General features: G+C 38.6%; 1 protein-coding gene across 6 annotated transcripts; it reads left to right on the top strand.

Annotated features, from left to right (window-relative positions):
• The first annotated feature begins 3,210 nt into the window (after nt 1-3,210).
• LRRC72 (leucine rich repeat containing 72) lies at nt 3,211-23,443 on the top strand. 6 transcript variants are annotated; one of them, XM_064444498.1, is made up of 10 exons: nt 3,211-3,642; nt 5,311-5,384; nt 8,821-8,890; nt 11,870-11,951; nt 13,434-13,547; nt 17,814-17,903; nt 19,905-20,057; nt 21,269-21,296; nt 22,706-22,787; nt 22,863-22,921. In XM_064444498.1, the coding sequence occupies exons 1-9, from the start codon at nt 3,613-3,615 to the stop codon at nt 22,749-22,751; spliced, it is 687 nt and encodes a 228-aa protein (XP_064300568.1). In that variant the 5' UTR covers nt 3,211-3,612; the 3' UTR covers nt 22,752-22,787; nt 22,863-22,921. The 6 variants fall into 6 exon arrangements, with proteins under 6 accessions (XP_064300568.1, XP_064300565.1, XP_064300567.1 ...); XM_064444495.1 differs by lacking the exon at nt 22,706-22,787 and having other exon boundaries at nt 19,908-20,057; nt 22,863-23,443; XM_064444493.1 differs by lacking the exon at nt 22,706-22,787 and having other exon boundaries at nt 3,377-3,642; nt 22,863-23,443.
• The last annotated feature ends 3,279 nt before the right edge of the window (nt 23,444-26,722 follow it).

Here is a 26,722-nt window from a genome sequence, read left to right as displayed (position 1 = left end):
TGAGCGAGAGAAGTCACTCAAATGCCTCATTGCTTTAGACAGCGTGGAGCATTTAAAACATCTGCACAGGGCTTGCAGCTACGGGACCTACAGGAGACCTGCGCTCTTCTGGAGCAATAGCTGGAATGCAGGTGGGATATCCTACTGATCTTTCCTCAGGCTTCTGGGTTTCACCTGATAAACACTGATAAAATATTTCCCGTAACAAGAAGAAAAAAGGAAATACGCATCTATAATATTTTGCATTTACTTCACACCTTTCCAAGTGAAATTTATTTACAACCTCAAAAGAACGTTAATTGTTCCAGTTTCTATGTAGCATTAGTATAACAGAGGCAATTTTAAAATTGTCCCAGATAATTCTCTTTTTTTTTGATGGATGTTCTGTAGGTATGCAGAACTGTAAAAACAAGTGAGATAGATAGAAAATAATTCCGTAGTAGGATCTGTTTTCTTTGGGGGGGCTGGACTAGATGACCTCCAGAGATCCCTTCCAACATATATTGGTTGAGTCAATAAAATGAAAAAGCAGTTTGTAAAAATACCTTTCATAAAAAAGCCATACAGCCCAGTACCTTTGATGGTAAGTACTTAATTATAGAAGATAGTAAAGGAAAGAACTGTGCAAGCACCATACTGTAATGGTGTATATTGTCTCCATTTCTTAAAAAAAGTTGTGAGTGCAGCCTTGCTGGTTTATTTTTCATTGTTAAATATTTTTCTTTTCACACTAAATAAACGTGCTGTAAAAATGCAGGCCTTGTCAGGGAGAGGCACTGAAACACACTCAACATTAAATCAGGGGTCAATAAGACTAGAAAGGTGAGACTAATACGAAAGTAGTTTAAATTATCTGCATGAAAATGAAAACAGATTTACTTAAAATATTTGGGATATTGTGTGAAACAAAAATCTTACTAGTGTCATATATAGAGAAATGGAGACCTTAAAACCTGTAATTTTTAGAAATTATACAGGGCTTGAAAAACAGAAGTCGAATGTAAACCCTGAAAAATAAAGAACATAGTTCTAATATTGTAGGCAAAAAAAATAACTGAGTTCTGAAGATTATAAACTCTGGTGATTAAAAATATGGCATATTAGACATTGGTTGTAGCATGTTGCATCTTCCACAGCTATTGAACAATAGGTTAAGTTACAAAAAGCAGTTGTGCTATCAGTTTTTCAGTAAAGCACTATCAAAATCATTGGGAAGTCAAGAAACAAAATAAGAAATGGTAGAATGATTTAGCCCATCACCTAATTATTGTCAAGTGTCACTTGCTAGACTGTGATAAAATTCTTCCCACCATATTTGCCCCAGAAAGGATGGAGAACGTGGGAGACTGGACTAGAGAGCGTCCAAGCCCCTGTGAAGGGGCTCAGCAATGTGGACGGGGACAGGTTACATTTTAAACCAGGTTTAATATGAACTTTACTATTCCAAGCAAACTCTTGTTTCTATAATGTGGTCTCTAAAGCGATCCAGTGACAATCCCCTCTACCCGTGGTATGGGGCTGAAGCATGGACACACTCAAATGCACGAGGAGGCCTCTTAAGTACTTTACGGAATAAAAGGTGTTACTCTGTGGGTCAGATGAACTCCTCTAGGCGTCTGCAGTCCTGGTGGTTTAGAAAATGAATAATCTGTTCTGTCCTACCACCTTTGTTCGTAAAAACAAAAAATCTGTGCTTTCCCCCATTTTCATGTTCTGTTACCACATACTGTAAGATCACATTGTCTTGTTGCAAATGCGTATCCATATATATGCAAATTAAGTATTTTTAGCACAGAAGTATGAGAACTTTTTGGAAAAACATGTACAGCAAGCAAGTCATTGTTCTGAATATACCAAAGGACAAGTGATCATTTATTCATTGATGTACAGCTATCCAGGAATAGGATTAAAGAGGTGAGAGGTTACGTATTTTGGAAAAGGACACCATCTAGTCAGTGTAAAATATGGTGATAGTTCAGTTTGAATATAGATATTCGTTTTCTGCCCAAGTTCCTTTAAACTTACTGGGGATTTTAACTGTCAACTTGCAGACGCAGAAGGACAAAGAGATTAACTTCACTGACTTTTAAAGTCTCTATTTAGGCATCCAGACTAAGGGTGTAACTACCAGTTATTAACAGAGACAAGCACCTCAAAAACCAAAACATATCAGAACAAACCTCAACCCATGTATGTCACACCTCTGTGTTGGAATGCAACAAAATAGTTTCTAGAGGTTCCCTCTCTCTCTCCATACTTTAGATTACTGAATTTGCCTGTCATATCATGTTAATTGGAACACTTGATAATTTTATTATTAAAGTCAACTTTTTCCTTAATGACCATCTCACCTTTCACAATTCTAAAGTGGTTGCTTTACCTTGATTGGAAACACAGAACTTGAATGTAAAATGAAAGAAATATGGATCTGTGTACCAGTTTCTTCTTCTCCAGTACATTTCCTCTTTTTATGTTTCTTAATACCCTAGAGATATTTTTAGAAACTAAAGTAAGTGATTAAAGACATTTCTGTTGTCAGTTTTATACTTTTAAGATGTCTAGTCTTTCCTACTTGAGATTTCTATTTGTTTAAAGCTACCTAGCTGAAATGGAAGCCACCCACACAATTTTTCCATTAAAATTAGATATTTGCAATATAATACTTGAACTGTAGTTCCATTCCATCATACACACTACATCTAGTTTCAGTGGTCTGAACAAGCAAAGGCATGCAGATAATTAATTCCATGAGGGACAGCTTATTCATATACTTGCACACACAACTCTTGTTCTTTGTGTATCAGTTGCACATGATTTACAGTTACTATTTCTGCTAACTAGAGTACTCTGGTAAATTAAATTCTAAATAAAGCTCCGAGTTTTCAGACATATTTTTGCTGTAGCTTGATCAAACATTTTCTATTGTCCTACATGCGCGTAAGTATGCACACACATTCTGAGAATGGCTTTTTCTATTTTTCAGCTCGTGCCATGCAGTAAAACTTACAAAAATAACAACATGGCAACAGTTGCTTGCACATGTGGATGTCATAAACCTTTTGCGTTAAACTTTACAATCAAACGCGCTGTCACAGCAGCGGGCCCATTCCAGGAGTGGGGATGGAAGGCATTTTCTCAGGCACCAAGGTGATCTGCAAGTTGCAAATGAGCGACGCATACGGTGTAAAGTCAAATATTTTCCTGATAGGTAATGTATATACATCCACGCATACAGGATTTGTGCTTCAAAACAAGAACAAATCCACACACGATTGTAGCTTAAAAAAACAGGACACGTTCAGAATTGTGAGCGAACACTACCCAGGAGACCTCCCAGAGGTAAAGCAGGTGTCTGCCATCTCCCTCTGCCACCGCCTTCCCGGGGCCTCCCCCAGAGACCGCCGGGCCCCGAGGCCGCCTGCCCGCGCTGTGGGGAGGCGGCACGCGCTCGCCACCGCCTTCCTTCACCCGACCCGGAGCCCTGGCCGGACCAACGCCCGCCGCGGGGCACAGCAGGGGCTCGGCCTCCCATTTCGGCCTCCCAGGGAGCGCTGGGAACGCCACAACCGGCCGGCCCTGCCACCCCTCGCCGCCTCGGAACGGGACTCTAAAATGGCGGCGGCCGCCAGCGCCGGCGTGCAGGTGAGAACGCAGCAGCGGCCTCTCCCCTCACCCCGCCCCGGCGCGCCGCCAGGGCCCCCGCGGCTCCCCCGCCATCCCGCCGCGGTCCCTCGCAGCCTTCCCGCCCCCGCAGCGCCCCTGGCCCGGCCCCACAGGCGGGCGGCGCCGGCCTCGCCCCCTCGCTCTGCCGGGACGGGAGCGCGGAGGAGAGGGGCGGGCTCGCCGCCGCGCAGCAGATGGAGGAGGGCTAGGGTCCTCCCGCGGCGGCGGAAGCCGCTAACCTCCCCCGCTCCGCTTGGTGGCAAGGCACGGCTCGGATCGGCCCGGCCCGGCCCCACCGCCCCGGGGCAGCAGCGGGCGGCTCGGTCCTCCGGGGCGGCCGGCCCCGACCCCTGCGCCTCAGCCGGGCAGTCCTGGGGAGGGTCTGCCCCGGAGGGGCTTCTGGCCGCGGTGGAGAGCCGGGGCTGACTGGGAAGAGGGCTCTAGGGGCGGGGAAGGGGTGAGATCTCAAATAATGCAGATTGAGAAATCCAGATCTTGGGGCACGGTCCTTCTGAGTGTGACTGTCTAACGCAGTACCCGGGATTTCAGCTCCCGCAGTCGATCCGTGTTCCCCCTCCGTACACTCTGCAGTCCCCGGCGACGGACATCAGCACGCCTGGGGTCACCGCACCGCTGCTTTTCTCCAGATAGCATTTCTTCCATCTGCAGATTCTGTCTGTGTAGAAAGAAAAAAAATACATCCGTTTGTCCCGTTTTGTTCCCCGTACCTGGCAGCTGTGGCCGGCCGCCTGGCCGTGCCGCGTTGTGGGCGAGCGGGCGCTGCCCCGGCACCGGCTGTGCGGGTGAGCGGCTGCAGGCCCGCGGGCTCCTCGCTTCCTCCGCTCCAAGTGCCGCGCACCCGGCACGTTCGCAAGTGCACCCACCGTTATTTTGTGTCTGTTCAGCGTCCCCAGAACGCGCTGGAGGCGCTGCGCGACCAATATGGGCCGCTCTAGGCGTGCCGTCAGTTCTTCCTAACCATTTTGTATTTGCAAAATGATACCAATTTTGTGTTTTAAACAATAGTGACCTTATGATGTTGGACATAATAATTCATGGAGTAAGCCCGTTTTTTTCTGGTAGACATTTTACTTTTTATCAAGCACTAGTAACTAAGATGCATAATCCTTACATTACTAGGATTCATTGCTTTTACAAAGCACATCAGTAATATACTCTGAAAATCAAAACTCTGCCTACGTTTTTCAAAAATTAAATGTACAAGCAGAGTTTTCTGGATGCGTGATTTTAAAACGTCGTGTGCGTAAAGTTGCATAAAATAAAATTGCAAGTGTATTGCAAGGTAAGCACTTCTCTTGCTGACCACCTAAACTGTGGTGGCTGACCTGAGTGAGAAGCCCATTCTCCAGTCAACAGACATTACTTTTTCAAGTAATGAAAAATAGCTTGAAAAGAAAATTAGCATGACTGTAATTGTTTTAGTATTTTTATCAGTTTAAAATAGAGGCCGATAATTTAATATCTCTTTATCTTTCTTGGACTATGTTACAGTTTGTGAGGTGCTGTGATGCATATATTAATTTTGGTGTGCATATTAATTCAGACACTGAATATGCATATGTTACAATGTAATGAATCTATAATTACGCAGTTTGTTATGCTGACAAATGCACTGTATACTGTCAGGCAGTAGAAAAACAGCTGAAGATCTGCGGCTTTAAGAGGAATGTGGACGTGTCAGTATTGTATCTGGCTGGACAGTAAGTAAAATATGTTTCTCCGGCTTTTACTAAAAGTAGAGCACACAGTGAATAGTAACCTTTCATAGCACTTTCTGTATCAGAGACATCTCGGAACATCATTTATATGTCAAATATCAGTAAATCATATTTATATCTAGTCCATACATGTTGTGTAGGAAGAAAAGGTGAGGATATGCTGACATGCACAGCAGAGCTATACTCACTGTGAAGTAGTTAACTGCCTCAGCCCTAGATACACAATCCTTCTCCAGCAACCCAGAATTGCTCGAGGGTCTCTAAGTTCACAGAGTTGTGCATGAACTTCTACCACAGGGAGTAGAGGAGTGAGGCTTAATGGGCCGATCTCTGCTTGTTCTAACTGGCTTGTGAGGCGGAAAGAGTATCAAGAAGGCAAATGAAAAAACACAGGGCCTGCCCAGTCTAAGAACTGCCAAGTTTCTGACCTCCCTGAAGAAATCTGTTATTGCAACACTAAACCTCATTGATATAGCACTTTTTAAATTACCTGCATCTCTAGTATTAAGAATGGAAGGGAGGGCAGGGCAACATGAAGTGAGTACAAGAACACTTTTTTGGCGCTGGCAGTACTGATCAGAGAACTGATCTCCTCTGAGAGGTTTATGAAACAGCTTAAGATGTAGGGCAGATGAGGAGAAGAAACCATGCTAAGTGAAAGAAGGCAAAGCTTTCATGAACTTGTGGGTGATCTAGGTTGATAGAGGTGTATGTTGTAGGATGAACAAGCTGAGAGGCTACCATAGAAAGATGGATATGTGGCAGCGCATACTTCAAAGTTTTCGAAAAGCATACTTTGAATTTCTGGCCAGGGCACAATTCCAAGTGTTGCATACCTGTCTGCAGCCTCACAAGTGCATCTAGGGTTTGTATGGCTGATATTATATATAAAGAACTAATGTTTAATAATCCAGGGACAAGGTTTTCAAGGTCTCTAGGTCCTATCAATGCAAAGCAAAGGTGTTAAGGCATTTCAGTGTTGTTTAGCCTGTTTTTAGTGGAAATCAGGTGATGTTGAAAATCTAAATGTGCCTACTAGTATCTTTAAATGTGTCAGCACATCTCCTGATTTACGCCAAGAAATTATTTGATGCTTTGTGAAAAGAAAATGTAAGACACAGTTACTGTCAAAATTATTAAAACATGTGTTTTAGAAAGACAAAAACATACATAAAATCTAAGGGAGAAATTTAAATAATGAGAAAATTACAAGATGCATATATGTATATATATTTTCCAAACAGTACAAGAAAATTATTACAATGCACATGTGTAAAAGAATTAAGACTGTGTATACAGTCTTAATAGGCACGTTTTCTGATTTTAAATACTTAAATGTGTGTCCTCACTGGCTTTGAAATATTTTTTGGTATGGAGTAAAAAGATATGTTCAGATGGCAAATACAGAAGTGATCTGTCTTCCCAGGAAACCATTTTGAGAAAGATGGTGCAAGCTGCCTTCTTTGATGAGTTGAGAGAAGTGAATTCTTGTATTCTAAAACAATTTATATAAGCCTTGAACCTCAGCCAATCTCAGTATCAGCTCATGCCTCCTTAACTGTTGGTTTGACATAATTTTCTGTTGGCTGAAATAAGAATATGAAAAAATAATAATTCAAGTCAATCAAATAAGAGGGAATGAGTTTATATTTTTAAACCACTAACGTTAAAGCGACATGAAAAAAATGTACTTTTGGACACCAAAAGCTGTCATCCTAGGAAAACTGATTAACTTAGCAGTAGGTAGGAGAAGAGTGCTGCAGGCCAAAAAGGATCAGTTTGTAAGAGACATGTAAAATCTGGAAGGCGTACAGAAAGGGACAGGCTCTTTTAAAATGTTAGAGGAATTAAGCTTCACCTGGGGCGAATTAAATGCCTTAATACCAGGAGAATGAAAACAACAACAAAAAAAAAACCAGATCAAGGCTTGGAGATAGTCAAGATGAGGCTGTTACTACAGAGGGGCTAAAGCCAATTAAAATGTAAACCTGTAGACTAGGTATAGAATGGCAGTGACAAAGACTGTGAAGAAATTTTGGCTTTGCTACCTGAAAAAGAGTTCAGGGGGTGTACATGTAGAACTACACAGAAGAACTAGATCGTAGCTCTGTAAAAGCTCTGTATGTCCTGTCAACACTCATCTGCTTGTCTTTACTACTTGCAGTAATGTATTTTCTGGTTTCTTGTGGCAATAGGCACATAAATACATATTTACAGGGTTCATTTTTATGGATTAATTGAGGGAGCCAATAAACAGTTTAACAAAGTAGCAGCATGGGGTAATCTGATTTTCAGAAATACAGGAGACTAAAAGTACAGCATCTCAACTTTGGAGGGTTTGCTCTTAACAGATTTTTTTTTTCAAATGCAAGGGCAGGAAAGGACTCCGCTCCCCCTTTGCCTGTATCTGCAGGATTTGTTGAAAAAGAAACCCCAATACCCACGGCAAACTGGAGACTAGGCTTCACAGTTGGAAAACAAGCAGGTCATTTTAAGCTGATGATGCGAGGTTGATTTTTATCAATCCTGTTAGTTCTTTCTGAAACACTGGCCCTAATCTTGCAGCACGTGGAAATCCACCAGGAAAGTTTTATTAAGTCAATTAAAATTTGTCATGTAAAGGTCATCTATAATTATTCTAGAGGAAATCAAGAACATTTATTTAAAGCAATGAAAAATAAGGAGGAGGAATTAGTGAAAATTACTTGGCAGCTCACTGATATTCTCTGGTTAGTAGGCAATTTATTACCTACGCCACACTAGCAATCTCCAAGTGCTGGATACACAGTTAAACAAAAATCCCTACCAGCACATAAGAGAGAGTTCCAGCCTCAGTGGATGTGCAGTTTTATTTCAAACAAGACTGTTCATAAGTACGAGTAAATACTAAGTTTATGTGAGGACAGCAGAGGGGTGAAAAAAGGGTGAAAGATTTCACGACATGGGCTAATATGAAAAATAATAAGAAATGTACATTGATGTGCTTGGTGTCTCTCTTCTGTTGGCATCTCTGGCATCATGGCTGGACAATCCACACTGCACTTTCAAAGCAACCTTCCTTTTAGGTCTGTGTCCCCAGGATGCCAAAGTTCTCCAGTGATCTGAGCAGTTTCTACAAACTGCAAAGTACATGGGACTCATGCTCCCATGGAAAATAAATGCTCTTATGGGAAAAAAATTAATGTATCAGTTTGTTCCCATTTCTCTACCACCTGCTGCGTTGTTATGCTTTCAGGAGTGTAGAACACTTGCACCGTCTCTGCCATCTTGTTCTTTGCATCTTTCTCTGCTACGATTTCTACAGAAGTGTGGCTTTTTAATGCTTGTATAAAAATATTTTTAAAACATTCAACCATTTATAAAGTAATTAAGCACCATTAATGTTAAGAAATGTGTTACTTTTTTTTTCTTCCACCAGAGGACTAAGAAGTATCCCAAGTCTATCACGGTTTCATAGGTTAAGGTGTTTGTGGATTAACAACAATAAGGTAATAAGGTATTCCTTTAAAGTGCAGAGCAATGCATTTATACTCCCTGATTATTATTGTGTAATTTTTCTAACATAAAGTGTTATATAATTTTCAGGCTAATAAATTAATGTCCAGGCAAATTTAATTGATTTAAGTATGACAGTTTTGAAGAGACAGTATTTTGTTTTACATGACAGAGTATAAGCTGATATATTTTCCTTTAAATTCACATCACATTTATAAACCCTGTGTATTTGAGTAGCTAAGGTTTTGTGCTAATACCTTAGCAGTAAAAAGAAAGATTGAGTATATTTAGAGCTAAGTTATTGGCAAAATTGCTTGATAGCATACCTGCAGTCTGGGATAGCAGTTTCTGGTGTAGCTCATAGCAAGTATACCCTGACCACCAGACCGGGCAGCTCTTGGAACAGACCGAGGGGCGATACGGCTGTAAGGTATTCCTACAACATTTTCTGGGCTTCCTAGTTTTTCAGGAAAGGAGTAGACTGCAGGAAATGTGTAGCTCTTTTTTTATGCCCTTGCAGACATGCATAGTTTATTTTGTGGCAGGCTGGTGGTTGAGATGAGACTTGTTTTTGCCCTCATGCACACAAGAATGACATAACTTTCAAATGTGCTTCTCCCTGTGCACAGGAAGTAGCACTGCAATGCGCTAGGGTTGGTGGGGTATCTTCTGCCATTATGCAGGCCATTGCATCACAAACATGTTTGATTTAAGAGAGATTTTCAGGTGAATGATCGGAGTATGAGACTGGGCCACATTAATTTCTCTTGTTTCCAGTGTACTTTATGGTCCTAAATCAGTTACACACCCCACTGCCTTACTTTCTCCATCTGTGCAAATCTATAGTATTTCATAGAATCATAGAATTGTTAAGGTTGGAAAAGACCCTTAAGATCATCGAGTCCAACCGCTAACCTAGCACTGCCAAGTCCACCACTAAACCATATCCTGTTATATCCTGTAGGGGTTTTAAGACAATGCTCTGTCAAAATCTCTGGACCCTGGTTTCCAGCCAAGTCTAAGCGCATTGTATCTTACACAAAATCATCTATTTGTCAGTAGAATTGTCTGATGTAGAAATCTCTAAGTACATAGCCAATCATTATTAAACCTTCACCATTAGCCACTGGTAATTAAAAAGCAAGAAAAGACACAGATTTCTAACCTGCTTTTAAGTACCTTACTGTACAGTAGTTACATGACTTTCACAATGGGCTCAAGTTCTTAAAACACCAGAATTGCTTGCTCAGTAAGTAGCTCTGTGAGCAGCAGAAAAAATAAATTTACATTCCATGTCACTTAGAAGTGTACATATATCTGCTACCCCAGGCTAACATCAATTATTTAGTGTCTTACGTCAACTTCATTGAAAGACCTGTGATTATCCAACTACTTTCAAAAAAAGTAAAAATACAGATATATTAAAAGGTTGATCTAAAATCACAGGTATAATGCTTTCCCTTGTATTTCTAAAGGACACTAAAAAATAAGAGAAAATGGCCTGATGACTAAGGAGAATTGATCTTGCTGACCATAAAAGATAAATAAATCTGATTTTTGCACAGATCTCACTTTTCTACCTAAGCAGTAACAAAGACCATTTTTCTGTTGTTCTGTATAACTTGTGTATAACTTGTGTGGAAATGTCATTTTCTATATCAATTGTGTGGAGAAGCCACTCAGTGGCTTTTCTTAGGAGAAGTCTCAGTTATAATATGGGGAGCATATTTTTCTGAACTCACAAGATCTGAGATCTTTTTTTTTTCCTTAAAAATACAGAACAATAATTGTATCACAAAAAAGTAAATTTCAGATGATTCTAAAAAAACCCAAACTTGTAAAAGGTAGACAAACACCACTATATACAGTAGGTATGTGGGGCTTTACACTATCCAAGATATAATAATCATTGTGAAGAATAGGATTTTTTTTTTAATTGGTAGACTATTGCTGTTTTCAGTGAACCAGGTTTTTCTGAGGTGAAGCAAGACTCAGAATGGATTATTTTGAACTTTAAAGTTTTTTTTTCTCGGAGGATTTCAGGGAACTTTAGGAATGGAAAAATCTCTGTCTTATTCTCCTCCTTCTAACTTTCAGATACTGTTAATACACAGAGCAAAGCACATTCGTTTTAAAGTCAGTGGCACAATTCAAGGACTGAAGTCACTCCCCCACTATAAAATGACTTTGCATCACAGAAGTCAAAGGAGTGTCAGGAATAAAATTCTATTTGTTGTTCTTGCATTTAAACTGTGGGATAAATACTTAGGCACCATTAGTACTCCCAGTTCTCACTTTTATAATGGTCAGCTTGGTATCCCATTGCATATACTTTTTCTTGCATTGAAGTCGAGACAATATTAGAACTGAGCTTCTCCACACAAGGGGATGAGATTTCATGGGGACTGAAGATAACCCTTTATTGGGAGTATACCCATACATTATTATTTTGTTCTTTTTTCTCTAATTGTAATTAATTCTGTAAATCTGATTAAATGTAATTTTCAATTTTGGAAATTTAGAACAAATATGTGCTCTTTGGACCTGCTGATAAATAAATAATTTTAAAACTAGATGCTGGGCTTATTCCAAGGATATATTTCAGGAGTATTCTTAAATCAGCATAGAATTATTACATCCTACAAGGGTGTTCTCACAATGAAATGTATTTCAAATGTGAGTAGGAGTAAAAGAAAATGTGAAGACCAGTAATTCAATTAAATCTATTTTCAAATAAAAATATTAAATCTGTAGTTCAAAAAATTAGGTAAGGCCATGTTATGTGTATTCAATGTGTAACTAATATTTCTAATGAAGGTTCCGCTGTCAAGAGAATCCTTAAACCAAGAAGAGTCTTAAACAGAAATATAAGAAACTACCTATAGTTAAACAGTATTCAAGAGGCTGTGCTTATACTTCTCCAGTGTTAAATTTAGACTGACACATAACAGTTTTCCTAACTCTAATTTCAGATCCAAGATTTAACCTTCTTGATCAAAAACTATTGCTTGACTGAACTCTATCTCAACAATAATGAACTGACAGATGTATCAGGTACCAATATTCCCTTTTTAGATTGTTGAGGAGAGGCCTGTACTTTCTTTCCTGTGTACTGACATATGAATTTATAAAAGTGGACGACAGCATGTAACTTAATGGATGAAAGCTCCTATGTATTCATGCCAATACTTGTTAATTATTTTCATAGAGATTTAATTGTTCCAGCGTACTTGAGTGGCAATAAGGTGACATTTTTATCCTGGTTTAAGGGGTGAAATGCCATTCATTTCAGTATCAGGCAATTGTAGAATATTTTTGATCTTACATGACCATATTTCATATTGAAAGTGAACATGCAAAGCTTGTTTTACATGATGATTTGTAGTCCTCTTGCTGATCAGGTACTCCGTAAGCTGATAAAAGTACCTTTTGGGAGCCATTTATGTTTATATAATGAAAAACTGATAGCAATGCTGACAGACTTAACATGAAAATAAAAGGGTAATAAATTAGTAAGTTGTCCCACTTGTAAGGTAGTCGCTAAGGTTCTGCAGTTTCTTCATGATAAAATTACATTTATAATCAGAAATATTTTGAAAAGTTACTGCAAAACTGTTTTATTTTAAAACTGCATCTGTTTTACACTTCTGTTTCAGTTTTGCTTGCTCTTGTAAATTAAAGTGGCTATACCAGACTAGTGAACCTGTGAATGAATAGACCAAAGCATAAGAAATTTGTGTATATTCTAGGCATTTTAAATGTTAATATTTACTTTTCTCTGTTGCTATAAAATTTTGGGATGAGAAATTATGTTGATTAGTTTCTGTGAGATGGTGAGAAGAATGAATGTTTGAAAGAAAGAAATCTATGGGCACAAGAGGCAATAGGGAAGGTAACAAAATATGGGTAAACAGAAGGGCAAGTATCATTGGTAGAGAAATGTGGATGAGAAATACTGTCTAGAATTTGGAAAATGAGATGTCTATGTCTGATGTGGTGTGAGGATGTGAAGACATAGGCTGGGTCAGCCACAACAATGGTTTGTAATAACTTTTTAATACATTAATAATTATTTGAAGTTGAACTGTTTTCTAAGGAATTCACTATTGCTTCTGAGGCAAAGGTACTATTAGGGATATACTGTTGTTTGTGAGGCAAAGGTAATATTAGGTAAGGGTAAAGGAAATGAAGATGAATTAATCAAAGATTACTGAGATATAGGAGGAAGGAAGGGAGGAAGAAGAGAGGATGCAGTTGATGTTGATTTGTTGAGGCAAGGGTGATGGGGACAAATGGGAGGAACTGGAATGAAAGAAGTTAGGCGTATGTTCGACGGATGTGACTAGAAAGATGAAAGGGATATTGAAATCTCTGGTAATTGTTTTTTTTTACTGACCTCATGCGAAGTGTTACTAAAAGGCAGGCATAAATGGATAACTAGAATATTGAGTTCAGCGTGCAGCATAACAAAGTAATCATCTAATGAAGGCAGTCAGGTATGGTGAGAATAATTAATTGTTTCTCATTTTATTTCAGGTGCTCTGAAACACTTAAGCACGTTACAGATTCTGTTGCTTCACAACAACCAGTTAAAAAATCTTGGCAAAACAGTGAAGGAATTGAAAGGAATGCTAAGCTTGCAGACCCTAAGTAATACCTTATTTTTATTGCACAGAACAGTGAGCAATAGTTTTTTAGTGTTTTTTATCAGGATGTTTCTTGTCTGTTTCCGCATCATTTGCCAATAGCTTTTGAAGCTAATTATCAATTTCAACCAAATCTGACAGAAGAAAGAGATCTCTGAGACATGAAAATTCCACAGAGAGTACCTCAACTAGGAAAAAAACTGCCAAATGAGTTCAGAAGTTAACTCTTTTTGGCCGCTGGCTAGCTGGTCCCCTGCATGAGTATCTTGGAGGCAATCAAAGCAGTTTACTGCTAACTTTTTGTAGGGGAACACGGGAGTACAGTGAGATTACCACAGTGGTGAAGGGACTCGAGAAATGGGTGTTATAGCTGTTTAGAGTGTGAGCGACAGGTTATAGAACCCAAATTCCTGCCTCATTAATTCTGTTGCTCATAGAACTTACTGTCTGCATCTTTTTGGCAGACTCTGGATTTCTAGAGTCTAAGAATAAATATACTTCAGATAAGTATAACAATACCTGTTAAGTTGTGTATTTTTTTTAAATACTGGCTGGAAATTAAGGTAGCATAGGCTCTGAAATTTCAAATTAAGTTATACAAGATGGTGTTGGCGCCACTAAGTTACAATATAAGAATTAGTCTCCAGGGAAAGTAGGATTATATGCTATTAACCTGTTGAAAGTAAAAGTGTAAGCAGTCTTTTTCCATGGTTCCTAAAAGAATGTTGTCACAGGTCATGCCAAACGCTCAGTACTTTGGGAAAACAGGAAACAAGCTTCATGTCTTAGTGGCACAATTAACGGAGGTGAATGTCATCGTGCCATACCTCCTTATGCATTCAAAAAATTGAATGTCTGATTGCGGGAGAGGAAAATATGGCTTGAAAAGTACACTTTTAATTGAACTCAACATTGAACCAAAAATAAAAAACAAATCAAGTGCTTAGGAAGACAACATCCCAGCCAAATTATTGTAATTTTTTTTCATTATATGCAAGATTGAAAAAATAGACCCTTTAAGAATGCAGTTGTTGGAAGTGATTAGGCGAAGTCTGGACAGACATCCTATGCATGAATGGTGCAGTCACTTGAATGTGATGGTATAGCCCTACCAATTAATAAGGAGCTTCAACAAGCACAGGGAGTCTGTTGTACTTGTTGCAGCCATCTGTGGGAAATAAAGACAAATAGGAGATAGTTAAAGTGCTGCCAAGTTATTATGAATGACAGTCAAAAAGACATAGTGAAAACAGGGTGCATAGTGGACTAGCCACCACCACAGAAAAGCAAGTGTTTAAGAGAACTGTCAAATAATATATAGAATTTACCAATCTACCCTGATAAAAAAATTGTTCTTTACTTCAAAAATATGAGAGTAAATGCTAATCAGTGGAAGAAACTTAGTAACATTAACTTTACAGTCATTCATTTTTGAACTTTGCAGTCATGGAAAAATTGTCAATGTGTTTGTTTCAAAGAAATTTCATAATGAGTTCTCGAATTAACAGGGCTGCATTGGTTTAATAAAATGCACTGTCATATTTTAAGTAAATCAACAAAATAAATTTTCAAAGTCAGATCCTATATATCATATTACTATATCATTTATTTGCCTACTTGCAATATTCAGAAATGTGAAATGGATGCAGAATTTGCACTGTGTAGCTTTGAAAAGGCCTGTGCTCATAATTCACCTTCATAAAATAAAAACTGTTTTGGGAATGGGAGAGTTCTCACTGTTGTGAGGTAGATCTTTTTTATTGCCAGACAATCTGATTAAAAAACCCACTTGCTAGCCTTCCACAGAACTTCTGGATGCATAATAACATTTCATTATTTTCTAGCTCTTGGGGACGTTAGAACTATTAAAATGGAGCAGTCTAATACACTATCATTGTTCACTTCAGAAGTAGCATCCGGCTGCCAAAATGTTGCATTTCTCTTCCTTAAGGCTCTCTTGTGATTTTTAGCCACTGCCCTTCACTGGATTTGTAGCATAACACCATTCTTCATCAGGCGTTTAGGGAAGACACTCAACTTCTAAAGATTTACTGAGTAGGTTTCTCACAACTGCAGCCATTTGGGAGATATGGTGGGTTTCTTTATAGGCTCGCCTTGTGCTCACATATCCCTTTTGGAATCCAAGATTTTTGTTATGTACTCTGTAAATTGCCTGAACTGATTTATTATCCACAGCTGATAACATCTTGCTGCTAGACCTCAGAAAACTCCTTTTGTTCTTCACTATGTTTCTACCACAGTAGTTCCTTTCTGCCCCATGTGGGTTAGGCACACTGTTTTCCTACACTCCAAATAGAGAAAACAGACAAAAACTGTGGAGTAAGAAAGCACTATCCCTAATTTGTAGAAGTAAAATTGCATGACCTTGACAAGAAAGTAGATAGCAGAGCCAAGAATTGATCCCAGATGTGTTGTAAAGTAAGACCATCTTGATACATACAATGGTTGGATTTATTGTAAGAATGAGCAGTAGAAAAATTAATATACTCTAAAACAAACCTACAAATCAGTGCTGATGAGGAGGGACGTGCTCCGAGTAGAATCCAAATTTAGAAGTACTTAGTATTGACCCCGCTTTGTGCCTTGGAAAAATCTTGACTCTTCGTTTCATTCCACTACTAAATGTACCTGCTTTTGGAGACCTTTTGGAAACATCTTTCTCTCTGGAATGCTATCACATATTTTCTTGATTCAGGAAAAGACTGATCAGATATATAACTAATATTCTTTCTGATTAACACTTTTAGAAAAAATAGCTATATATGGCTTTGTTCAGTGAAAATGGAACTTCCTTTTGCTGCCCTCTTGTGGGTCTCTTACTACTTCCAAGTACCGTGATTTTTAAAAATTTGTTAAAAATTAAAATATTTTAAGTTCCCTCTGAATACATGAACCGGCGTTTTCTGTGTAGGAGATACCAAATGCCCATTCCAGCCTTACTGTACCCTCAAAATAACTGCTAAATCGCATCAAGCACTGAGCCCTCTTTGGCAGTCATACTGATCCTGAAGAATGTGAAATGGCATCTTGTAGTTTACCAATCTGTGTGGAATATTTGCAGATTTTTTTTGTCTTCTAGTATCTCTTATTTCCTTCTGTAATACCATCTTTTGCTCCCTAACTGCTAAAATTGCATTTAACAGGATTTTTTACCCTAGAGTGAATATTAGCCACAGCCTCTCCTCAAAAAGAGAAAAACAGACCAGGTTAGACCTTGGTAGAAGTTCTCAAAATTACTAATCTAAGATTTTTTTTTTCTCTGCTCTGATCTCAAGGTAGCAGCCTCATGATTGTTTTTCCTGTCTCAGAAGGACAGCATTTGTATAAGGAGAAAAATAGCATTATTGTGTTTTTCATTTAGAAAAAAAACCACCCAGCAACACTTGTTTGTTTGTTAGCTGATCTGGGAATCAGCCAGTTTCTATTTTAATCAACCTCAGATACCACTCATGAAACAAACTGATCTGGCATGTTGGCTAGGCAAATGTTCCACATCTGGCAGAGCAGCAACACAGCATTGATACCTGTCTGGTTATTCTGGTAATGTGCACCTGAACCTAAGTATTTTAGTCAAGTTACTAATGGGCTTTTGGGGCTTAGTACCTCAGGTCTCGATGAAGTTCGTGGGACCCAGGTTGACAGGTACTTAGGCCCTTTTAAGCATTCTACTCTTTAAGTTTCTCAAGTTTTCAAACTCATCACCTGTCAAAACATCAGAAGACTGGGTCTTTACATTTTATATTGTGTGTATGGCATAATAACTATATATCAGTTATGGTAAAGCTTTAGGTGTCCTAAAGCTCATCTGGTTTTCTCTCCCTGTACAAATTTGACCTTTAAGCTGTCACACTTAAAAGACTACATTATTTAAAATAGGCATCATCTATAAGAACTAATAAGAAAATCAAAGGCAAACAGTGTTTTTGTCTGTATATCATAGAATTAAAAAAAAATTCAGATGTTTGGAGTACGTGATGGCACCTTTACTCAGTTCTTGCCTGTGGTATTTTGCATACTCTGCAATAAGCCAATTCTTGCAGTCCGTGTTTAGTTGAGTAATTTTGCATGTGTAAAGAGGCTGTGCTTTGTTTACCCAGCATAAGAACAATATGAATTTCATAATGTTTTGTACAAAATCTCTGGCTACTAATCATCTTTAATTTTCCTGCTTTGCTAAGTTAGTTATTTTTCTTTTGCTGGGCTTGGCTTTTTGTGACGCTGTTTGTTTTTTTCTGTATACGTTTTGCAGACCTATTCCATAACCCTCTGGCACAAGACCCAGACTACCGGCTTTATGTGATATACTTCATTCCTTCAGTACAGCTCCTTGACAGGAAGTGTAAGGATTGCTTTCCTCTCCTCACAAAGCATTGACAGTGCTTTTGATTTTAATCCGTTTGGAAAAATAGGTGAATTAATCCTGCCTGTTCTTTTACATGCATTTGTCAATACAGCAAAAGATCTGATGAACAGATACCCTTTTTTTGCAAGATTTGTCAAACAAGAAGAGTTTGCATGGCATAATGGTTTAGTTTGCCAAATGCTTTTGATTTCTGTCTTTTTCCTTTTAAATTGTATATGTTTATCTTGTATCTTGGTCTATATATTTTTGGGCAAGACATAAAAGCTTGTGCTTAGAAACATGTACCTACATTTGTGCGTTCAAACTGGTATATTTACATGGGTGGGCATGTTTACTTAGACAGGGATAATATCCTCAGCTATCTATGTGTTTCTGTACGGTTTAAATAAGTATGTGCATTTTGCTTGATGAGGTACATGCTGACCAAGCTTTGAAATATAACTTTTCATAAATCGTCAAGAGATCTTTCACAGCTTGTCTACTGTCAATTATACCGAAAAAAACAATTGTCTTAAGAATAGCCAGATGATAAATCAGTCAATCCGTAAACATGCCACAGTGGACCCAGAAAATCAACTTTGGAGGTTTTTGTCTCTGGTGTTTGGAGAGCGATGTGATTGGCAGGAGGACTGAAAATTGGTGGAGAGCACTGAGAAAGGTGTTGATTCCTACCCAAGCTCTACCTCCTAACAAGGTAGCAAGGAGAAACAATGTAATCTTGAAAACCTGCTCCCAGTCTCTAGGAGAACCAGGATGCAGGACTTGAGCAAGGCAGCCACAGGACATCTGCAGGTGCTGGCGGAGAGCATGGCTCCGTCACGAAGGAAAGCTGGTGGATGTGCCACAGCATGTGCCAGGGGTTGATGAGGAGCTCCTGGATCTGACCACGTGGCCATTTGCTTGCACATTCATTTTGTACTGGTACCTCTAGTCTCTTGAATGGTTGGTCTTGTGTTATATCTGTGCTTAGCACATCTGTCAGGCTGATTTACTAATGATCATTTTTGACTAGGAAGCAACGACTGAAGCGTAATGTGCTAGAAAAATATGTGTTGCGTTTACAGCTCTAGAAACACTTCCGTAAAACTTCCTGGACTTAATCTCCTAAATGCAGTTATACTGTAATCAGTCCTGGATTGAGACTTGAGGCATTAATTTGTATCAGGCTGTACCCTGGACTTTCTATTTAGTGAACTATTTCTCTAGCATTACAAAGCTCCTTCACCATCTGTGGAACATTACTACAGTGTAGTCCTGGCTGTCTCCTTTACTCAAGACATGTGCTCACATTTCTGTTACCTCCAGGCACGACTACTGCAGTTCCTTCCTAATTGGTCCCCTAGACACCATGACTTAAAAAATTCCCTGAACTCAAAATGCTTCTGCCAGAGTTAGTTACTTGTTCTAAACAGCTCATTTCTGTTCCATAGCTGAAGTACTAGGTTAGCATGCAGTTCATATCATTGAAGTTAAAATCCCCTCTTTGACTTAACGGTCTCAAACTCTTTGTTTAAAAGTTACAGTTATTTTTTGAATTAAAGTGTAAAATGGGAAAATTTGAAGCTTTTCTTTTGATTGCACTCTTACAGTTTGCTCTGTAATTGAGCAATGGGAATTGAACTGGCCTTGAACCAGGACTTCATTTTGCTGTTCATAAAGAATCTTCCAAATCTTTACTGACTTCTGTAGTAGATGTCATTTAAGCCATATGAAAAGTCTTGCTTTCTAGTTTCTTGGTTTAAAACTTCTGATCCTACTGCACTCAAAAGAAAAAGCTATTTTATTGGACAGGGCTTCACCCTAGTGCCTTAGGAAGTATCACTCCATGCTCCCATTTTGAATTGTTGTGAAATTGTGCAGATTTACGCCGCTATTGTTACAAAACTCTGCACAAAAAAAGTGAATTACCTTCTGCATGCAGATGGGTAATACCAGCCTTTTAAGTGGGTAGAAAAAAAAATTCATCTCTTTTAACAGCAGTTACACAAGGAGAAAGGGAATCAGCATTTCATCTTTACAACCGCGAAAGGTCTTGTGTCGTGCAGTCAATAGCTTTTGGAAAGAGAGTGGAGACTACAGTGGGGTCTAGCAGATGCACTCAACCGGCCAGAAGACTGATGATGCCCTCAGGTATTTGTAATAATGTAGGAAGAGCATACATTTTGGGGTGATTTGAATTAGAAAATGTTCCTTTCATTCATCTGATAAAAAGTTATTCATTTTAGTAATAAAGTATAAAGGCGTCAGGAACTCAACCAAATTCCTTCATAAAAGTAAGTAGTAGTAGCAGCAACAGGCAAGAAATAAATCCTTCTACTAAGAGTATTGTGGCAAATAAGTTGTAGTCACTCCCTGTAGTTACAGAGTTGTCTTTAAAGCTAGCTGAACAAACAAAATTTCATTTTTTTCAATATGTGTCTTTTGAGTGTTTACTTTTATTTAATTAAAAACATCTCAATACACTTCTAGGCTGAGCCTCAGACAGTGATCAGCATTGCAGAGTTTTGATGCCCTCTAGTGTTTTTATAAAATAATCTCTTGAAGAATATTTTCTTCTAGAGTGTTTTAGATTTTACATATCTTGCCTAGTTTTGGAACCAGATTCATTTTTATGCTTTCCAAGCTGATAATATTTTAATGATGTCTTATAATAGCATATAAAGGAATTTTCAGAGTTCTTAAAACATTCAGGTCTAGAAGACAGCATGATCCTGGCACAAGAAGGCAGGTGAATCCCACCTGGAACCTTGTGACTTGTAGCATATGACAATCCAGAACAAACCTTGAAACCCCAGACAGTCTCATCTGCTTTTTGATGTTTTAATGATAAGAAAAACAACAGTGTGCTTAGGTGACTGAAATGGTAACATTTGAAATGTGTAGATAAAGTTTGGAACAGTAGTAAAATACCTGCATTTTTTAAATGTATGTATCACAATACTAAACCTGAAAGCAGTGCATTTAGCAATAATTTTGAAGAGGTTGCGAAAAATGATAGTTTATTCATCTTTAATTATTTGATTTGCTGGTAATTATCAAAGTAGGCATACAACTGTCTATCTCTACCATGCAATCATTCACATATATAGACAGTGGCATCATTTTTCTGTGAAAGAAAAAAAAATGCATAGAAATGTACGCTTATGGGAAATAAAATAGAAGAACTACATAACCTTAAAAAGAAATCCCAACAGATACTTGTTTCCACAGTAATTTAATAAAAGATGATCCTGAACATTTCAAATCATCTGCTAGCTTTCAGTTCATTGGAACAAGTAACTTAGGATCAGGATGGTAATCCTCAGCTAATCAAATGTCTTAATTTCAACTTTTTTTTATAGGTTATGAATTTGGAAATCACACAAATAAGTAAGTAATTTTTTCAGCTTTTTTTTTTCTTTTACATCTCTGAAGCATTTACTTAATTTCCTCTTCTCGTGCCTAAAAGATACCCTAATCAGAGAAAACGTCCGGTAAGAATGAGCTTTCGGAACAATTTCTGGTCTTTGTATTTAACATAGTTGCAACTCCATACTATTCTGATGAGATGGCCTACCTGCTGCTGTCTGAAATTTAATATTGAAAGGTATTCCACATTTGGAAATGGGTATATAAAAATGCTATTTATTTATTTATAAGATCAAATACTGATCACTAGAAAAGGTATGCTTTAAATATTAGATCATCACAATAGCTATTCTATATTATGGCCCAGAAAACTTTTTCCTGACTGACTTAAAAAATATATACTTTCTGGGAAATGTTATGACTTGTAGAATAAAACTTCTTTAGTCTGTACTTGATGTTACTTCTGTTTGGTTTCAAAATCATGTAAAACTTATCTCTGTTATCTCTGTGTCTGGATTGAGGCAGTATAAATGTTGCATTTTAATGCGATGACATTTTTAGACGGTATCTTTATCACAGTAAATTTACAAACTTCAGATACCAGGCTTGTTTTACTTTCTAGCTTTGCACGTGAAAATATTTGAAAAAATTGTTAAAGGAAATAATAAAAACCTGCATATGATGATATCCTTTAACAATTTGATTTTATATAGCTACTCACTCTGAGTATAGCTCTTTACAATCAAGCTAATTTATGTTTATAAACTAATTCTTACCTGTTTTCAGTGGAGTTAGCTGTCCTCGTTGATAGAAGGGATGTACAGCTTCCTCTCCATCTTATATAGATGCACAGGCTCTGCAAAGTACCTTTTCATGACAAAGTGTGTTACACTTGGTGGAAGTAGTCATGTGGTTTATATTAGCGGTGTGTTGCTACAAGTACATGTTTATGAAATAAGTTCTTATGAGATTTTAATATTGTATCGGAGTTAAAAGGTGTTGGTCCAACATGAAGTCCTTGTCAGTTCTGCACTGATTTTCTCAGTCTGCCACTTTCCTCTCCCAGACTGCAGCTGTGGCAGGATACATGAACAACACAAACTCACAGTGTTCTGGATTCAGAGCTTGGAAAAGGGATATTTGCATGGTGGCTAGTTAAAAGATCCATGTTGAAATCGAAGTGCATTTGTATTAATGGGTATCATATCACTATGAAAGAATAAAACTTAGTTTTGTGAGTTCCATTGAATCAGAGCATTAGAAGTATATAACAATTATAAATTTTGTGGAAAAAAAAAAGCTGTGAAAACAATATTTTAAAGTTTACTGTAAATGTATTTTAAATAATTTATGGCATGATTCTTTTTCATTAGAATCCTGTGATTCTGACATTTTCTGATCTTGTTTTGCTTTCTTAAATTTGTTAACAGAAGGAAGCCTTCCAAACATCTAAAATTTTCAAATCCTCGCTGTTAGTGTCATTTTGAGTTCTAACTTCACTTTCTACACAGGGTGGGTCTGGTAAATTAGCTCCAAGGTAATTTGGAAACATTCAGATAATGTGCATTTGCTTTGTTCTTTTTGCAGAGTGCCATTTGAGAACCCCCAAGACGCCGTTTTACTACGGGCAATGACAAGATCTCTAACGGAGTTTTCCTCTGTTGACTGGAACAAAGTAGCCACCTGTCAAGAAAGGCGGCTTGAAAACAAAGTGGAAGAACCCCACGAGAAGCTGACAGTCCAATTTAGATGAGTGCTTTCTTCCTTAAGAAAAAAATTATTCCCCCCTCTAGTGTGAAGATAAGCCTCTTAAGTAAGTTAATATCTCTATAAAACAAGTACACTAAAAATGCATCTAATTAAAAGAACTTCCAGCAATAAAAGTGTTAGTGTCACATTCCTTTTATCATCAGGTATGTAATATGGAGAGTGAAGAAATTAAGAAAACAAATAGTAAATGGAGGCAATGTTACAGTAAAAGTTGCATGGAATGCAACTTATTGTACTTTTGTTATCAGAAGTTATTAAAGCTAAACAGCAAGTTACTTTTTAAGAAACTAAGGATAAATAATTTCATTTCTTGTAGTTTCTACTGGAGAATTAGATGTACCGTGTTCACTAACAGTAATTTGTCTTCCTGCCCTCAAAATAAAGATATGAGAAAGCAACCATGAAGCTTTTTGCATTTCTGAGAGGGATTAAAGCTTCAATTTGCTAATTTGTGTGCTGCATGAATGCAGTGAAAACTCTTAGTTTTATGAGGATACTCATTTGGTCTCAATACAGTGGAACCATGCGTCATGGGGTGCTGTAGTACTACACCTGGCACTTTCGGCTTCTAGAGTCTGTTACCACTAAGGAAGCGACTGGGTTATGCCCATATAGATGGAAAATAGTACATTTCCTCACATCATTCTCTCTCCATTCTGCCAAAGGCTTAAAGTCTCTGTTAGCTGAGGTATCAAAGCCCTTCTTCAGCAGGTGGCTTGCGTCTGAGTTCCTTCTTCCTCTCCTAAGTTAGCACAGAGTCACAGGACACTGTCTAGGTTGGCAGGCATCTCTGGAGCTTATCTAGTCCAACCTTTCTGTTGAAAGCAGGTCTGATTTTAGGCTATCCAGTGCTCTATCAAGGTGAATCGAGGGAGGTACCACCAGTTCTTGGCAATCATCTCTTTCAGTGTTTAATTGCACTCCGGAGCGTTTTTCTTGTGTTCAGATGGAATTTCACCTGCAACAACGTGGGCCTGTTGGCTGTTGTCCTGTCGCTGTGCATCCCCCATCTTCTCTATAACTACCTCTAGGTATTGTAAGGCTGTGATTAGCTTTCCCCAAGTCGTCTTTTCTCTGGGCTGAACAAACCAAACTCCTCCAGCCCTTTGATCACGGGGGCACCTTCGTTGGACCTCTTGTTTTTTAATGTCTCTCTTGAGCCGAGTTGACCAAAATGAGACACAGTATTCCAGGTGTGGCCTAGCAACTGCCAAGTCAAGTGAAATAATTACACTTTTGATCTGCTGGCTGTGCTAGCCTGTCTTCACCGGTGCATGGCACCATTTACCTTCGGTGCTGCAGGGGCATACTGCTGGCTCCCAGGGAGCTTGCTGCCCACCAGGGCCCCCCAGGTCCTTTTCAGCAGATCCAGACAGATCCCAGTCTAAATTGCTACTTGTGATTACTCCATCCCAGATACAGGACTTTATCTTTGTTAAATCTCCTAATCCCTTTCACCTTTTTCATGTTAAATTCCTTCCTTTTTGAGTTCAGCTTCCCTATTTTTCTTCCTTAAAGTTCCATGCATTTTGTAAATGCCCTTGAATTAGTTGCATATTTGCAGTTTTTAAAGGTAGAGCAACACCTTGGTTTCAATTAGGTTTCAAGAATGTTTAATTTCTCAAATTGACCTGGTCTACAGAGAAGCTAGACGAAAGCTTTGGCTAATGTGTTTTCTTAAAGAGGTCCTCTCTAAGTGACTGCCCATTGGGATTTAGTATGTGTAATCCCTAGTTTGTCTTGAGCCTTTTGAACTCTGACAGCTGACTATACTCACGGATGTAGTCTATGATGTAATCATTTCATAGCAGCAATTTCATAATCCCAGAACCTGTAGATTTTACATGTCATAATAGACATGGAAAAGGCTGAATTGAAGAGATTTTATCTGAAAGCAGACTGTATCCCACTTGGAACTTGGAGTTAGCCTAAGGTAGTAAGCAATGCCATTTCAGAGTATATTTCATTGATTTCAAAGTTTTGGATCAAATTAGAGACACAGTATATCTGGCCTGCAATATTTTTCTGCCCGTCTTTTGATTAAAGAAAAAATAAAGTCAAATGAAGAATTGTTGTAGTTTTCTACTCAGAGAATGCTGCAATGCAATGTTTCAATGTGAAGAATTTTAATACAGAATCTTTTTTAACAACTTAACATTTTCCCTAAAGAATACAGATTTTGAAAAGAAAATCTACATTTTACAGGCGTAACTGATAAAGAATTTCAACATGACTCCTTGTAACCTTTTTGAGCATGTAGATGGGCTCAGAGGAGACAATGAGTTAATTTATGCATATATAATCTTTGATGGTGAAAAGTCCATCAAAACCTCTTAGATTTTTTGGCCCTCCCACTGTTGCACACGAGTGTCCCAGGAATACATAGATTAAACAAAAAAAAAACCCCTACCGTGGCACCCAGAAGCTCCTTATTGTAACGTTTGCCACCTGTTCACATTCGTAGTTTGTAAATGTTGGATGTTGTCCAAGAAGCCACAAGTCAGTAGAATCACTGACTGCCAACATATCCACCTTACTTAAAAGGCAGTGCTTCCCCCACTGGAGCTTTGTCAAAAGGTTTGAGTCTGTTTCAGCGCCACTAGTGAAGAAGGAGTAACGTTAGCTATTTATATACAAGGAGATACTCGAATTACAAAGGCAATTTCAAGTTTTGCTGAGAATTCCCTTTTGTTACATGAAGAAAAACCTTGAAAATCTACCTGCGTCAAAAATCTAAAGTGATTTGAACACGCAACGTTTCGTTCACTAGACGATACGCTCAGGTAGTTTCAGAAGCTTTTATGTATTCTTAATTCAGTCAGATTTCCCAGGGTGAAGAGATAGTTGATATTAAAAAACACGTAGCCTAAAAGAAAACTAGGAGCAAGAACTGTGATGAAGCGGGCTAGACAGATTCACAGCTGCTGTTCCTTTATCTAGCAAACAGCTGGAGAAGTGAGAATTCTACTTTTCCTCGCAGAGGGGAGGAAAGTCTTCTGAATCACACACCCGTGAAGGTGCAAGAGTGTGCCTGTTGGCTTTGCATGCCACAGCTGTCTTGTCACTTTAAAACCTTGCTCAAGGAATCAGTAAATTGCATTTGAATTTTCATTGTACTTTAAGTACCTTATAAGTAACATGTCACAAGGTGTTTCCTCCAAGTCATGATTATGCCAGAACTAGTCATTACCCCAGGTTTACGCAGGACCTATCAACCATGATCTTCCACGAGAAGAGCTGTCGCCAGCTCAAGCTGGGGAAGGCAGAGGTAGCTCTGGAGCGTTGGTGCGTTCCAGGACCCTCACTCGGATTGCAGTTGCTCTCTGAGACTTGCTGCACAGAGAGGGGAGTGCGGCAGCCTCTGCTCATAATGACTTTGAAGCCTTTTCAAGTTGGAATGAGAACAAATGCAACTCCATAATCTGCATCGACGACCCCACACTTCACACCCATTTCCAATGTTCCTACTTTCTCCTATCGCTTGGGCTTTTCTTCTTTATCAAGAAAACGGTTGGCTGGCAGAATGAAAGCAGGATTTGTGCTGGTGGATTTTACCATACTTCTAAAATCCTGAATCATTTGTCCTGAAGGGCTTGCATTTTCAGAGAAACCTTGAAGAGCAACATGCCCCGCGAGCCCCAAATGTTACGTGTACAATAGGGAACCAGCGGCACTTC

The sequence above is a fragment of the Phalacrocorax carbo genome, chromosome 2 (assembly GCF_963921805.1).
Source record: "Phalacrocorax carbo chromosome 2, bPhaCar2.1, whole genome shotgun sequence".
Classification (NCBI taxonomy): domain Eukaryota; kingdom Metazoa; phylum Chordata; class Aves; order Suliformes; family Phalacrocoracidae; genus Phalacrocorax; species Phalacrocorax carbo.
This window is presented reverse-complemented; position numbering and strand designations above follow the sequence as displayed.

What these genes read in the sequence shown, in the direction of transcription:
- LRRC72 (XM_064444493.1), top strand. Translation starts at nt 3,613, where the DNA reads ATGGCGGCGGCCGCCAGCGCCGGCGTGCAG. An exon ending in GCTAAGCTTGCAGACCCTAA is followed by an intron (nt 13,548 to 17,813) that starts GTAATACCTTAT and finishes TACGTTTTGCAG; the next exon opens with ACCTATTCCATAACCCTCTG. An exon ending in ACAGCTCCTTGACAGGAAGT is followed by an intron (nt 17,904 to 19,904) that starts GTAAGGATTGCT and finishes CTCTTTTAACAG; the next exon opens with CAGTTACACAAGGAGAAAGG.